General features: G+C 45.4%; 2 protein-coding genes across 1 annotated transcript in view; one reads left to right on the top strand and one right to left on the bottom strand.

Annotated features, from left to right (window-relative positions):
• LOC143766335 (uncharacterized) overlaps positions 1-17,020 on the top strand; it is a 569,027-nt gene that overhangs the window by 133,946 nt on the left and 418,061 nt on the right.
• LOC143766378 (uncharacterized) overlaps positions 1-17,020 on the bottom strand; it is a 400,099-nt gene that overhangs the window by 16,777 nt on the left and 366,302 nt on the right. Inside the window, exons 2-5 of the mRNA XM_077254026.1 lie at positions 8,400-8,573; positions 8,193-8,316; positions 8,017-8,114; positions 7,742-7,832 (exon numbers count right to left, since the gene is read on the bottom strand). Of these exons, the coding sequence (XP_077110141.1) occupies positions 7,742-7,832; positions 8,017-8,114; positions 8,193-8,316; positions 8,400-8,573 (487 nt within the window). The remainder of the gene's footprint in view (positions 1-7,741; positions 7,833-8,016; positions 8,115-8,192; positions 8,317-8,399; positions 8,574-17,020) is intronic.

The raw sequence follows: 17,020 nt of genomic DNA, 5'->3' as shown, positions 1-17,020 counted from the left end.
TGACCATGGCTGCTCAATTATTTGGGCATTGCTACATGCCATCTCCTCTTGCCCCACTTCAAGTGGATTGGGTGAGAGTCCTGAATCTATAAATGGAAAAGTGAACAGCTCTTCAGAGTGTCCAAGATTGGGATCAGCTGTCTCTGGGCACTCGGCATGGTGGGAGGAAGGAGGATCAGGGTGAGGAATATGCGGTCCAGACTCACGGCTACTCAGACTTGACCGTGTGGAAGACAGGGTGGTGGTGTGGCAAACTTACTGGAAGCATTATCCACTATCCAACCAACAACCTTTTGACACTGCTCTAGGTTCAATAATTGTGTGCTGCTGCGGTCCCCTAGTAATTGGGACAGGAAGGTCAAGCGAGAAGATGTGGGTGTTTGTTGTGGCACAATTTCACTTTGCCCACGGCCTCAGCCTCTGCATGCACCATCACCATCACGTCCACTTCTGCGTCCCTTGCCACATGCCTTGTCCATTTTAAACGGAGGACAATATTTTGCATGGTCACTACAAATGGCTGAGTTTAAAGTAGCTGGCTTGTAGGTAATAATTTTTTTTTTCAGCAAACTGTTGTCAATAACTTGTATAAGACACTCTAGAGTACAGAGCTGATCCATACCAGAGAAAGGAAAAAAAAATGCAAAATCCCCTTTTAAATGCTTTTGGGTCAGTGATAATGTAATGCAACTGCAAGGCAGTTGCACGCAACCTCCACCAGGGGGCATAGGTAAGGGGAAAGAGGTATCACTCACCGTCTAGCACCACAGTGAACAGCGAGGAGCACCACCAGAAGTCGGCGGAGTAGTCAGACAGGCCGTTCAGCAACAAACAGGAAGACGAAGTACCAGAGTTCACAGCAATGCGCGAGATCAGAGACAAGCCAGAAATCGGAACCAGATGGGAGCGCGGGATCCAAAACGTGAGGCAAAAGACGTAGTCGAGGTACGAGCCAGAGAGTCAAAGCCAGACGGGAAACGTAGTAACAGAGTCGGAAAGCAGGAGGCAGGGTTCAAAATACAAGCAGAGTCATACAGTAAAGGTTAACCCCACCATAACCAGGCCAGGGAAGAAAAAGCAAAAAGCAAACCCCGACCTGGATCATGATATCAAGAACTCACATAAGACACTCCAACAAATTAATACAGTAGCCCAGAAACGGCAGAATTGTCTGCGAACTGAGATGTGATCACTGGGATGGCCAAACCCCTGTTTAAAAAATCTGGCTTGTAGGTAACTATTTTTTATCAGCAAACTGGTGCCAATAACTTGTATAAGACACTCCAACAAAATTTTACTGTAGCCCAGAAATGGCAAAATTTTCTGTGCACTCGGATGTGAACCCTGTGACGGCCAAAACCCTGTATAAAATACCTGGCCTGTAGGCAACTATTTTTTTTTAGCATACTGGTGTCAATAAGTTGTATAAGACACTCCAACAAAATTTTACAGTGCCCAGAAATGGCAGAATTGTCTGCAAACTCAGATGTTATCGCTGGGACGGTGTCACGCCTCCAGCACCTGGCCCTTTACATACTCACCTATCCCAGCGTGCTGCTGCTGCTTCTTCTGGGTCCTCTTCCGGGTTGTGTGCTCAGCTCTGCGCATCCCCGGAGTTTCCGCGCACCGCCTGGTTTCCTCTCTTCCTGCTTCCTCACTGGATTCTGGTTCCTGGCGGCTGCACGTGCGCACTTCACCTCCCTGCTCTGGCTACGCACGCACACTCCCACAGGCTGGTCGCCGCTCATGATCCCGGAGGTTACCTGACCCGGAAGTTCTTCCCTATTCACCCTATATCAGGTAGCCTCTCCCTCTGCTCCATGCCCGATTGTCATTTGCCTTCATTTGACCCAGGTCTCCTCTTTGCTCTGTGTCTTCGCCATAGCTTGTCTGCCTTGTTTCTCCGCTATTGTCAGTCTGCCTTGTGTCTCCGCCATTGTTAGTCTGCCCTGTGTCTCCGCCATAGTTAGTATGCCCTGTGTCTCTGCCATAGCCTGTCTGCCCTGTGTCTCCGCCATAGCTAGTCTGCCCTGTGTCTCCAACATAGCCAGACTACCCTGTGCCTACGCCATAGTCTGCCAGTCCTGTATTCCCGCAGTACCCAGCGTGTTCTTTGTCCTCTCTTTGCCCTGCTTATCCAGCCTCTTTTCCGCTCCTACTTTCTGTCCCTGAATATCAGCTTCCACGGCAATAGTCTCCCTCGGGCCTGCCCCTAACGCTCCCTGTATTGGGGGTGGTCCACCTGGTCAGCTCACCCTTGGGAGGTTCATTGTCGCGGTACTGTGGGTTCACTCTAGGAGTTCCCGAAGATCTGTCAGACAGCCAAACCCCTGTTTAAAATAAATGCACTGTAGCTAAGTAATTTTTTTTTCAGCAAACTGGTGTCAATAATTTGTATAAGACACGCCAAGGAAATTTTACAGTAGCCCAGAAATAGCTGAATTGTCTGTGCACTCAGATGTAATCACAGACGGCCAAACCCGTGTTTAAAATAGCTGGATTTTCATGCTGTAATATGAAAAGGATCTGGCTGTATTCTGCACTGCCAAAAAGCAAATGGAGCAAAAAAAACATGCGCTCTGGATTGCTTTTGAAGAAAATAATTAGGATTAAGATGCAAAAAAAAAAATTCCTGGCCACTGATACCTGAGGCTTTGTATATACAGTAAATATCTGTAATAGGCAGCAGCAGCAGACAGAAATGGAATGGACCCTATTGCAGTATGCAATGAAGCATGCCACATACAATGCCTGCCTGCTTAGCACTGATATTTATATACCCACATACACTGCCTAGCCTACTTGGCACTGATATCTATATACACTGTAATTAGTCCTCAGAAGGACTGTTGGTTTTGATGGATTTGTGTATTCCATATGGTATACCTACACTAACTTATACAACACTAAATCTGTCCCTATCTATGCAGCAACTATCCCTACACGGCCTAAGTCCGGAGCAGACTGTGACGAACAGGGTGGCGCCAGGTCTGATATAGACCTGATGACGCTGTGCAGCCATTCATTCACTGTAATGCCACAACCAACATGGCTGTGGCATTACAGTGTGGCAGACAATCCCTGCATGTTGATTGGCACTCTAAAGAGTGCCAAGCATGCAGGGCGATGACCCGAGCTTCCGCATAGCAACCCTGGAAATGCTCGCCGAGCATCGCAAGCAGCGAGAAGCTTTGGCGAGCACTTCCGAGCATGCTTGCTCATCACTTGTCCCCATGCGTTGGAACTCTAGACTGCAGGTGTTGGAAATGATTTGTGAGCAGAACAGGGCAGTTGCTGGCTACCAGCATCAACAAGGCTGTCGGTATTCAGTTCAGACTCAACACCTAAGACCTCAGGAGTGGACATGGATGTCAGACATATGTACCATCCTCCAAAACTTTGAGGACTCCACCAAGATGGTGAGCGGCGATGATGCCATAATTAGCATCTCCATCCCACTTCTCTTTGTTCTGAAAGGATGCACTGTAGGCGAAGCACGACGAGATGGAGCAAGGAACCATACAGGGTGATTACACACAGCCCAGCCTCAGCTCATCCAAACGTGGATTGGGTGACAATAAGGAAGAGTAGGAGGAGGAGAGGGAGGAGGATGAACAGGAGATAGTTTCATGTGCTGTAGACGGTACTACAAGCACAACTGTCATGCCGTCTGTTCAGCGTGGATGGCCTGAGGACAGGAGGAGGAGGACAGCATGGTCAGTCATTCTCTTGGTGAGAACACGGAAGTCTTGCCTGCTAGCAGTCTGGCACACATGGCTGAGTTTATGTTACGTTGCCTTTCCCGTGACCCTCGCGTTCTCAAAATTTTTCTTATAAAAATGAACAAGGGCTGGATTGGGCCAGACTTCTCAACACCACCGAATGATAGCAGCCTAACATAAATTCAAATCCAGTGTCTTTTTTTGGGAGGTCTATTCCCATCCACCTCTTCACACCCACACATAGGCCAATTCAGGAAGCATATACCTATTGGCTGTTGTCCTCCTCCTTCTGCTCATCCACCACCACTATATCACCAGGGTGACCGTGGTCCATGATGCAACACCAACATTTTTGTTTTAAATGATGTTTATGATGCCCGTATACAACATTTTTAGACCGTATTTTGAAGTATACCCCCAGGGGAAATTTTTTTGTAGCCCATACACTGACTGCATCGGCATTACAAGTATAGGAGACCCGCTCCTTTGTAATGGGAACAGATTTTTAGGAGGCCCTTCTCCATGTCTCTTCCAAGGGGCATTAGGGTGTGTCCAAATTTGGGGCAGGCCTTACATTCATTGCATAGGCAAACAGTATGGGAGAACCACTTCCTAATAATGGGATCTGTAGGAGTTGGTCAGCTTCAACAATGCAATTCTCCACTGCCGGGTCTTCAGCCTCAACTCTAACATTCTCCATTGCCTCTGTGTCTTATAATTATTGGGTATCCAAGCTGGACACATGGCATGAACTGGCTCTCTATGCCTTGGAGGTCCTGGCCTGCCCTGCCGCTAGCATTTTGTCAGAGCGGGGTTTTTAGTGCTGCTGGTGGAATTATAACTGATAAGCGCATCCGCCTGTCAACTGAAAATGTTGACAGGCTGACTCTTATAAAAATGAACAAGGGCTGGATTGGGCCACACTTCTCAACACCACCAAATGATAGCAGCATAACAAACTCAAATCCAGTTTCTTTTTTGGGAGGTCTATTCCCATGCACCTCTTCACACCCACACATGGGTATACGCTTCCTGATTTTGGCTATTTGCTGTTGTCCTCCTCCTTCTCCTCATCCTCATCACCAAATCACCAGGGTGACCGTGGTCCGTGATGCAACACCTACATAATTTTTAAAAAGGGTGTTTATGATGCCTGTACATATTTATACAGTATGTTCATGTATACCCTCCACAGGGGTAAATGTTTGTCAGCCCACACACTTAGTGCATGGGCATTACAAGTATAGGAGACCTGCTCCTTTCTAATGAGAACATTTTATTAAAAGGCTCTCTTCCACATCTCCAATGGGCATTGGAGTGCCTCCAAATTTTTGGCAGCCCTTGCATTCACTGCATAGGCAAACAGTATGGGAGACCCACTTCCTAATAATGGGAACATTGTTTTCAGGAGGTCCTCCTGTGCTTCTCTTCAATGGGGTATTGGGTGCGTCCAAATTTTGGGCAGCCCTGCCACTCACTGCATATGCAATAACAGTATAGGAGACCCACTGTTTAATAATGGGAACAACAAAGTATAGCCAGCTGATGGCTCTCTTAAGAACAGTGAGGCCTTTTAAGAATGGCGAAGGCCACCTGATGGTCCTATAAAAATAGGCTTTGTGACTTTCAGAGTCCCTCCTTCATAAATGAAACAGGATATGTCTGATGACGTGTCACACACCACATGGCCAGATAAGGTTGTAAAGTGTTAAAATAACATTCCCATTGTATGCATTTGTCTTGGTTGAAAGCAATGCTAAAGTTCAAAAACACATCAAAAACGCTACGTGTGGACATAGCCCAAGATGTGGCAGAGCGTTTATGTTTATTTATTTTGCCTTATATACAAGTACCGTATATACTCGAGTATAAGCCGACCCGAGTATAAGCCGACCCCCCTAATTTTGCCACAAAAAACTGGGAAAACTTATTGACTCGAGTATAAGCCTAGGGGGAAAAATGCAGCAGGTACCGGTGAATTTCAAAATTAAAAATAGATGCTCCATACCGTTCATTATGGCCCCATAGATGCTCCACATAAAGCTGTGCCACATATAATGCTCTGCACCGTTCATTATGGCCCCATAGATGCTCCACATAAAGCTGTGCCATATATACAATGCTCTGCACCGTTGCCCCATAGCTGTGCCACATATATAATGCTCTGCACCGTTGCCCCATAGCTGTGCCATATATATAATGCTCTGCACCATTGCCCCATAGCTGTGCCATATAGTGCTCTGCCCCATTGCTGTGCCATATAGTGCTCTGCCCCATAGCTGTGCCATATAGTGCTCTGCCCCATAGCTGTGCCATATAGTGCTCTGCCCCATAGCTGTGCCATATAGTGCTCTGCCCCATAGCTGTGCCATATAGTGCTCTGCCCCATAGCTGTGCCATATAGTGCTCTGCCCCATAGCTGTGCCATATAGTGCTCTGCCCCATAGCTGTGCCATATAGTGCTCTGCCCCATAGCTGTGCCATATAGTGCTCTGCCCCATAGCTGTGCCATATAGTGCTCTGCCCCATAGCTGTGCCATATAGTGCTCTGCCCCATAGCTGTGCCATATAGTGCTCTGCCCCATAGCTGTGCCATATAGTGCTCTGCCCCATAGCTGTGCCATATAGTGCTCTGCCCCATAGCTGTGCCATATAGTGCTCTGCCCCATAGCTGTGCCATATAGTGCTCTGCCCCATAGCTGTGCCATACAGTGCTCTGCCCCATAGCTGTACCATACAGTGCTCTGCCCCATAGCTGTACCATACAGTGCTCTGCACCGTCCATTATTGCCCCATAGCTGCTGCTGCAATAAAAAAAAAATAAAACACATACTCACCTGTCTTGCAGCTCCTCGGCGCCATCTTCCCGGCGTCTCCCTGCACTGACTGATCAGGCAGAGGGCGGCGCGCACACTATATGCGTCATCGCGCCCTCTGCCTGAACAGTCAGAGCGGAGAGAGAGACGCCGGGAAGATGGCGCGACGCCCGGCGTGTGGAACCAGGATAGGTGAATATGCGATACTTACCTGCTCCCGGCGTCCCGCTCCTTCCCCCGGACAGCTGGTCTTCGGTGCCGCAGCCTCTTCCTCTGTCAGCGGTCACCGGCACCGCTGATTAGAGAAATGAATTATGCGGCTCCGCCCCTATGGGGGGTGGAGCAGCCTATTCATTTCTCTAATGAGCGGTCCCACGTGACCGCTCAGGGGAAGAGGCAGCTGCACCCGGAGACCGTGTAACAGGCAGGGGGAGCGCCAGGATCGCCGGGACTAGGTAAGTATATGACAGTGCTCACCCGCCGACCCCACCACCGATCATGACTCGAGTATAAGCCGAGGGGGCACTTTCAGCCCAAAAATTTGGGCTGAAAATCTCGGCTTATACTCGAGTATATACGGTAATTACCCTGGAAAGGATGTTCCTTAACATATTTCCCAGGAAAATCCATTTTGGTTTCGTTTTTGTATGTTTTCTTGTGAGTCTGTAAAAGTGGCGTAAGACTGACGACATAGTAAACAGCATTGACCTGGGAGTCAGGAATGCTTCCAGGGTTCTTCCCCATTCTGCTCCCATGTCATTTGAGCTCTGTTCCCATCGATTTTCGCAATTTCTAGTCCCTCTGTAGACTGCCGGGGGGAGGGGTGGCAGGAAAAGTGCTTGAGTTTCCCATAGACTTACATTGGGATTGTTGCTCAGGTCGAGCATCCGAGCATTCCAATTTGCTCGACCCGAGCAACAAGCACCTGAGCATTATAGTGCTCGCCCATCACTACTAGGCAGGTAAGAGTTAGTGTCTTCTAATTCCAGGGGGTAGGAGGATCCTCCAGGTTGTAAATGCTATAGAAAAGGGCTTTCAATGACCAAAGTTATTTGAACAGTTTTGGGTGGAGGAGAATGTTGTGGCCTAGAGGCAAAATGGTGATCACTTGATTGTGATATGAATTACACCATCAATAAAGCAGCCACAGCCAGTGACTGAGAAGAATCTGTGACTTCTCTGCCTATAGTGGTTACTACTCACCTGGGTAGTCATATGTAGGAATCTCCTCTTTACACCACTCATCACCTCTGACGTATGTCTCTGTAATATTAATATGGGTCAGATCTTCACCCTGAAACAAATATTGTAAAAGTCAGACAGATGGAGAAGTCACATCTATGATCAGCTCTAATCCTGCCATCTCCACCTTTCTCAGTACACAAGTATAAAACATATAATACTGTTGGATAAAACAAGACATTCACAGCTGTCTACACATCGTAGAGGAGATCTCATGACATCTTCTCTCCATCTACCTGATTTTCCTGAGGAACATTGGGATCTTCTTGTTTACAATTCTGTGGAAGAAGAGGGTGGGGACATCTCTCTGGTGTTGTCCTCTTACTGGATAGGTCTGGAGGAAACACATACAGGGACTGAATTAATTTTTATATACAGATAATTATAGGCCGTGTGTATTTAGTACTATTACCTGGCGATGTGAGGGGCTGGAGAAGCTCCATTTTGAAGTCCTTGTACACATCATTGTGTCCCTCTAAATACTCCCACTCCTCCATGGAGAAATAGACTGCGACATCCTGACACCTTATAGGAACCTGACACATACAATGATATCGTCAACCCCCCGATTCGTTCATAGCGTTACTGTATAATGTACCAGCATTCCCAACAGTATCACCTCTCCAGTCAGCAGCTCAATCATCTTGTACGTGAGTTCTAGGATCTTCTGGTCATTGATGTACTCATGTATTACGGTGTGAGGAGGAGGCACCATGATTGGACTCAGAGGTCTTCCCTCAGACACAGGGTCGTGACAGCGCTCACTAGAGGTCTTCTTCACCACTATATAATCCTGGTTATGGAGAGACACATTAATAAATCTCACTACAGACATTTCCAGAGTCCTCACCTCTCCAGTTCTGTCCCTCTGTTATTCCCATAGATAAGAATGATGTAATGTGACGTCATCAGAATCTCTTACCTCTCCAGTAAGCCAGAAGAGGATTTCTAGGGTGAGGTGTAATATCCTCTCAGCCATCTTGTCTCTGTCCATATCCATCCTTGATGAATAAATCAGAAAAATTTTCTTACTATAAAAGATCTTCCCATATTGTAGAGATCTGAATAACATCATAGAGAATTCTGTGTGACACAATTACTGGAGATAATAAGGGAAACATATCAGGAGATAGAACGTTTAGATGTTGTATTCTCTAATCTTGTATGGACTGGAACATAACTTGAATTGCTGACTAAGACATCTCCTCTATGCTCCCAATCACTGGCTATGTTACTCACTGCTTCAGCAACTGATTTTCTGTAGGAAACACAAGATCGTTGGGACTGACCAGAAAATACAGAGACTGGCGGGGACCCAAGCAGCAATGGTATTTTTATTATTTTACAGTATTTAGTTTTCTTCTTTACATCTACTAATAAAACCTATATATTTTAGGCCACAGACAACAAGCAGTTTCTTCCTCGAAGTCGGCAGCTGAATACGTTTCTCATAGACTCATCTTCCATAACGCTAATTCTCGTCTCATTTACCGACACTGGAATCGGCATTAGCAATGCTGCAGATGATATTCATTACACGTGACAGGAGAAATAACTACTTCATGATGAGGACGCCATCTTCCTCTTCTACTACGGCTCTAGACACATATTTGGCCAGAGTCCATCACTGACTCCATCACAACCGGCCGTCTATATGAAGGTTTCCTGTCTTCCCCACACTGTAATCTACTATCACGTTAGATCTTATGTCTGATTCACACACAGAAGTTTGAGGCTTTCATAAAAGCTTGTTTGCAAGAACACCAAGACAGGAGTTAATTGAGGCCAATGTGTCCATATGCATGTTTTTTTTTTCCCTCTGGATATGATTCTTTTGGGGGGCATTTTCCCATCCGTAGGCTTTCATATATTGCATGAAATACACCCCTCAAAAATATGTTAAAATTTTACAAAATAAAATTGAGGATGGAGATACTGTGGGAAGATTATATTATGTGGGGGGAATGGCAGTACTGTGGAAACATTACATTGTGTGTGGGAACGAAGAAAGGGGCACAGTACTGCATCAAAAATGGGGATAAGTGAGAAATCATTATATAGTGGTTTAGGTGGTAGCATTATACTGTGCGTGGGTGGAATGGGCTACTGGAAGAACACTGTACTGTGTGTGAGGGAATGGCGGTACTGTGGGAACATTATACTGTGTGTAGGGGATGGCGGTACTGTGAGAACATTATACTGTGTGTGTGGGGGGGGATGGCAGTACTGTGGCAATATTATACTGTGTGGGGGGGGATGGCGGTACTGTGGGAACATTATACTGTGTGTGGAAACCAAGAAAGGGGCACCGTACTGCATCAAAAATGGGGATAAGTGAGAAATCATTATATAGTTGTTTGGGGTATGCACCCCTTCTGAAGAAGACTGCCATCGAAACGTGTGTCAAGGGGTATGCTGGACGGAACTGAACTCTGGGTGTTTATATTTATCTGTGGTTTTTACTTTTGCTGCTCTAATAACTTCCCTTGATCTTTGATATGCATGACACTGTCCCTGATTGCCCTTAGGGGATTATGCACTTTATACTTTATTACACTTTTTTTCCTGAGGCTAATCAGGGAGAGAGGAACTCCCGGATATATGTGTGTGATGTATTAGGTGTTTTATATCTGTCTTGAGACTCTTTTGACTGTGAGCACCATGCATTTTACTCTGTATTTACCTATATGCAATATTGAACTGTGCCTCAAGCAGATGATATTAAATTCTTTATCTTGGATGGAATACACGTGGTATATTTATACCCAGGATACCGTCATCATACATGTTCCGTCCAATGTAGGTTTCTTTCCATCCTGTTTTTTTCTGTTTGCTATTGTCTCCTTAAAACATTTTAACATTTGTATTTTCAATAAAGACATTACTGATTCTTTATGCTGAGTTGGGGGACTTTTGTTGCTAGTCTACAGATTTTGGGGTTGATCAAAGTCCTCTGTACTTTTGTGGCTATTCGGTTTAGTCTAGCTGTTTGGGTGGTAGCATATTGTGTGGGGCAACTTGAACTATCATAATGTGTTTGGAGGTTGGCGGTACTGAGGCAACATTATACTGTGGTTGGGGGATAACCTTGCTGTGACAACATTTTACTGTATGTGAAAGATGGCGATACTATGGGAACATTATTCTGTGTGTGGGGGCAATAAATGGGCATTGTACTAAGCGAGTAATACTTGTTTCAATGGTTCCAGTCTTTCACAGTTAGGTCATATGTATCCATCAGCAGAAAAGGAACAAAACCATTTTGATTCTTATTAGGTAGCAACACAGAAAAACACTAAATATAACATTCTATAACAACCCCACAATCTGTGACTCTTCAGGGTAAATCGCTATCTCACCATTGGATTAGAGCTGATGCTATGAAGCTAAAGTGACTAAACAGACTTTCTGTCACCTCCATAAAGGCGCACTTTTCCGTGTTTGTCAGAACTGTCCGAGGATTATTAGAGGTGATAGTTTCCACCCAATTAGAAGGGACACCTGTGGATATTGGGGTCTTTACCTGCTACAGTTCTGGTTGGATTTACTCGGTAAAGTGCTGAAATAACTTTCTCCCAAAGGGTTAAATGGCATCTGTAACTTCAATGTCTTTCTGTGAAGCTTCTTCTCTGAACCTTCTTCCTCTGTTTTCTGCCGTATTTCTATTACTCTCCGGAATCAGGAATGTATGAAGTCCTATAGAAACTGCGGAGAACGAATCATTTCTAGTTCTGTGTTTCCAGAATTCTTCTTGTGGGAATTGGCTGCGATATCCCCTGTGCAATATATTTCTAGTATTAATGCGCCAGTAATGGGGAATCTCCACATCCCTCCTCCCGCAGAGCCGCACTCCACATATATGATGTGTAGGTGGGCACCTTAAAAATGTATATATGACAGGGTTCAACTTAACGCATACTAAAAAGAATGAACAAGAAACAAGAGAAAAAGAGCTTTGCAAAACATAGGGAAAACCTTTAAATGTTTATTAACCCCTTAGTGACAGAGCCAATTTGGTACTTAATGACCAAGCCAATTTTTACAATTCTGACCACATCACTTTATGAGGTTATAGCTCTAGAATACCTCAACATATCCCACCGATTCTTAGAATGTTTTTTCATGACATATTGTACTTTATGTTAGTGGTAAAATTTCTTCGATATAACCTGTGTTTATTTTTCTTTTGTTAGGACGTTATAAGGGTTAAACGTTGACCAGCAATTTCTCATTTTTCCAACAAAATTTACAAAACCCCTTTTTTTAGGGATCACCTCACATTTGAAGTGAGTTTGGGGGGGGGGGGGGGGTCAATATGACAGAAAATACCCCAAATTGACACCATTCTAAAAACTGCAACCCCCAAGGTGCGCAAAACTACATTCAAGAAATGTATTAACCTTTCAGGTGCTTCACGAGAACTAAAGCGATGTGGATGGATTAATAATGATCCCATCAGGTTTAAAGAACAATCTTTGGACCTTTATAAACGTTTTTCTGACAGCGGTTACCCCAAATCTTTTCTTGACACCGCATTAAAGAGGGTTGAGAAAAGTCCTCCTGTTTCATATGAAAAGAAACGCTGGGTACAACAGAATAAAAAGGAAAAAAGATTCATTATTAATTTCAGATTTGGTCCTACGGACAGTCAGATTAGATCTGCGATCAACAGGAATTGGCATTTGCTAGACGGAGAAAAAGAAATTGTGGATATAGAGTTCAGGGGTCCGCTTGTTACATACCGGAGGACAAAAAATATAAAAGATATTCTAGTTCAGAATCGCGTTAAAATCGAATCTAGTAACTGGCTGCAAAAATATATACCTGTAGGCAATCATAAATGCGGAAATTGTTCTTTTTGTTCTTTCTATCTTACTACCAAATATTTACAGATGGGAGGTATTTCACATAAAGTCCAAGATTTTATAACATGCCGCACAAATTAAGTTGTATACGTTGTTTTTTGCCCATGCGGTTTTCATTATATCGGAAAGACTATTCGTCTTAATAAGATTAATCTTAATAAGAGTATTTGAACGTTTCCGTGAGCACTTTAATTCCATCACCTCGGGTAAAGGGGTCCCTAGACTAATTGAACATATAAGGCAAAAACATGCAGGCAATCATGAAGTTTTGCGGTTTGCAGCGATTGAAACCGTTAAAATGCCTGCGCAAGGAGGTGACCTCAATAAATTATTATTAAGGAAGGAGGCTAGATGGATTATTCAGACTCATACTCAAGGTCGATCAGGCGTTAATGACAAACTCAACATGGCTGTTTTTGTGACTTGTTTATATTTATTTGTTTTCAACTGTTTTTTTTGTTTTTCATGTATCTGCTTTTCACCTGTTCACAATTAATGATATGCTTTCACCTGATGTGGGTGGGACAATGACCTGTTGAAACGCAATGTAAGCGTGAAACAATTGTTGTCTGTATTTGCCCCACTGTTTTATCTGCCTGCTGTTGGTATGATGATGCCACAATAAAGGATTTTGTTGCACGGGAAGGTATGTGCCAATCCGCTTTCTTTTCTACGGACAGTTTTTATTATATTTAGGGTCCATAGGCTACTCGGTATCTCTTCCCAGGCTGGAAGAAAGTGTGCCAGTCTTCCTCCCACCTGGGGACCGCCTTCATTGGGGTTGTTTTTTGGTGTCAGGCTTGTTGAACAAGTAGCCTTTTCCTTTAAATTTTCTATCGTCTCATCCTTCTTTCTGATTTTTTGGGGGCCTTCTACGCATGAATTTTCTGTTCCGAAAGGACAGTTTATATAATTGGTTAGGGAACCCCGGAAAGGCTTTTTTCTTGTCCCCTGCTTTCTCCAGGATATCATCTAAGGTAGGGCCGAATAGGAATTTCCCCTCACAGGGTATGGAACATAATTTGGATTTCGTTTGTAGGTCTCCCGGCCAGCATTTGAGCCATAAAGCCCTCCTTGCTGCATTTGAAAAGGAAGCAGCTCTTGCCGCCAGTCTCACAGAGTCTATGGATGCGTCTGCTAGGAAAGCAGCTGCTTCTTTCATTATTGAGATTGAATCTAGTGCTGATTCTCTCGGGGATCTATCTTTTAGTTGTGATTGTAAATGATCTAACCACACCATTAATGCTCTGGCGGTACATGTGGGGCTATAGCTGGTTTTAGTCCCCCCCCCCCCCCCCGTGGCTTCCCAAGAACCTTTTAGAAATACCTCAGCCTTCTTATTCATAGGGTCCTTTAGGGTCCCCATATCTTCAAAAGGTAAAGCAAATTTTTTCGACACCTTTGCAATAGCGACATCCAGTTTTGGTGCTTTACTCCAGGAAGAACAGGCTGGGTCATCAAAAGGATATTTCCTTTTCAGGGTTAAGATGATTTTTTTGTCTGGTCTCTTCCATTCTTTTTTTATTAGGGCATGTATTTTATCATTTACTGGAAACGCTCTTCGTTTCCTTTGTTCCAGACCGCTAAACATAAAGTCTTGTGCGTTTTTTTGGGATTTAGTCTCTACTAGTCCCATGGTTGTTCTTACCGCTTTTGCTAAAGTGTCTGTTTCATCAATGGGAAAGCAATTGCGGCCCCCCTCCGAGGAGGAAGAGGATGATAGAGAGGAGAGCGAACTGTCTGAATTAGAGGTATCGCTATCCTCTTTGCTGGAACTTGGCTCCGGGGGCCTATGTTTGGACCTATGTTTCCTTTTTAAACCTTTGGCACTTTTTAACGCATCTTCTACCTGGGATTTAATTTATTGTTTTAAGTCGGATGCGAATCTTGGGGACTCTTCGGAAATGGTATTTTCTATGCATATGGCAGAGTTTTTTTACCCATGTAGCAGGCAGTTCTACGGAGCAGATCAGGCATACTCTGTGCCTGGTTTTCGCTGTGCATTTCTTCCCCTAAGAAAACACAATAAAACCCTTTTTAGAAACTGATCATTCACGAAGATCACTTACCCTCCTAATTTAAGGGGGATACCGGTTCTGGCGTAGGAGTAGCTTCGTCGACTTGAACCGTTACTGGTCTGCTGGATCCGCCCGAGCTACGTTGAGATCCTGAGCTGCGACGCTGGCAAAGAGTATCATGCTGTCGCCACTGCTGGTGTTGCTGCTGCTGACGCTGCTGCGGTTGACGCTTTTTCAGCGGGGACTGCAGAATTTCTTCTGCTGGTTGCTCTCTCACACTCATGGTGAGACCTTCCTGAGCACCGGCCATCTGTTTTCTGCCCTCTTTTATGTATAAGCGGGGCGATGCACCGCTGTATCCATTACCCAGAGATGCCGTGCGCCGCACGGAAGTGACCCCTGCGCTGAGCATTCTGGGACTACCAGAATGCTTTGTGCCCGGTACGCGCGTGCGCGCATTCCACCGCCATGTTGCTTCCTGGAGGGAGCATGGCCGTCCCGCATTCCACCGGTCTGCCTGTAGACCGCGCCGGAGGAGGCCCCCGACCAGCTTCAGCCCTGGGATCCCGGGCGCATGCCGGCGCCAGTGGAGGGAGCGCCCTGTATGAGCATACCATCCAGCAGAAGAACCGGCGGTAGGGCACCAGGTGACCGCCGTCACCTATTACCGGCTGTTAGCTTTTCATGGGGGAGAAGCAGACTGGGTCTTTCTTCACTGCTTCTCCCTCGCTCACGCACAAGGCCCTCCGACCCTGGGATCGTGGCCTTCGGGGGAGGGATATCCATCGTATCCGAAGCAGGGCCCCTCGCTGCCAGTAATCGCACCGATGGACCCCCGGCATCCCACGACGATCACGCTGCAGGTTCCCCATCAGGGACAGGAAACCGAACTGATGTGTGAGAGAGGTACCACCTTTTTCACCTGTAGGTTTCCTGTCCCTGAGGGCGGATCCCTCTCTCTCCGTGGTGCCGTCTGTTGTGAATTTTGATTCTGGGCTCCCCCGGTGGCCGCTTGTGGAATTGGACTTGTCATCTTCTTTCCTGTTTCACCTGGTTCCATCAGTAGTGGGTGTCGCTATTTAAGCTCATTTCTCTGGTGGTTTCTTGCCGGTCAACAATGTTATCTGATGCCTCTCAGTGCTTGTTCCTGCTTCTAGACAACTACTAGATAAGTTGGACTTTTGTCCATGTTTTGTTTTGCCTATTTGTTCCAGTTCACAGCTGAAGTTTTGTTACTGTGTCTGGAAAGCTCTCGTTGATCAGGGATTGCTACTCTGGCGTTATGAGTTAATGCCAGAGTTTAAGGTAATCTCTGGATGGTGTTTTGTTAGTGTTTTTCTGCTGACCATGAAAGTATACTATCTGTCTTCTGCTATCTAGTAAGCGGACCTCAAATTTGCTAAGACTATTTTCCTGCTGCGTTTGTTGTTTCATCTGAACTCACCGTCATTATATGTGGGGGGCTACTGTCTTCTTTGGAATATTTCTCTAGAGGTGAGCCAGGTCTTATATTTCCCTCTGCTAGCTATTTAGGTCTTAGGCCAGAGCTGGGCATCTAGCGATAAATAGGAAATGCTACCTGGCTATTTCTAGTTGCGCGGCAGGCTTAGTTCATGGTCAGTATAGTTCCATCTTCCGAGAGCTTGTCCCTCTATAGGCTTGCTATGATCTCTGCCTGCAGAGATCATGACAGTTTGACCGGCCCATAAAGTGTTAAAGACCCAGGTTGAGAAAGGAGAGTTATAAGAAGTCTGCTGGAATTTTTTTTTTTTTTTTTTCCTCCAGTCTGCCTTGCTGCAGTCTTTTTTCTCTCTCTCCTCCTAATCTCTGTATGGCTCTGTGTGCACCTGACAATCATGGATCTCCAGAGTGTAACTGCGGGTTTGAATAATCTCATCACGAAAGTACAAAATTTACAAGATTTTGTGGTACATGCTCCGGTATCTGAGCCGAGAATTCCTTTGCCGGAGTTCTTCACAGGGAATAGAGCTAGCTTCCAGAATTTCCGAAATAATTGTAAGCTTTATTTGTCCCTGAAGTCTCGTTCAGCTGGAGACCCTGCTCAGCAGGTTAGGATTGTGATTTCCTTGCTCAGGGGTGACCCTCAAGATTGGGCCTTCTCATTGCCAGCAGGGGATCCTGCGTTACGCGATGTGGATGCGTTTTTTCTGGCCTTGGGCTTGCTTTATGAGGAACCTCATTTGGAACTTCAGGCAGAAAAAACTTTGATGGCACTATCTCAGGGGCAAGACGAAGCTGAAGTTTTCTGCCAAAAATTCCGTAAATGGTCTGTGCTTACTCAGTGGAATGAGTGCGCCTTGGCGGCAACTTTCAGAGAGGGTCTCTCTGATGCCGTT

Source organism: Ranitomeya variabilis, chromosome 4 (assembly GCF_051348905.1).
Source record: "Ranitomeya variabilis isolate aRanVar5 chromosome 4, aRanVar5.hap1, whole genome shotgun sequence".
NCBI classification, from domain to species: Eukaryota; Metazoa; Chordata; class Amphibia; order Anura; family Dendrobatidae; genus Ranitomeya; species Ranitomeya variabilis.
Note: the sequence above shows the minus strand (reverse complement) of the source record. Positions and strands in the feature narration are given on the sequence as shown.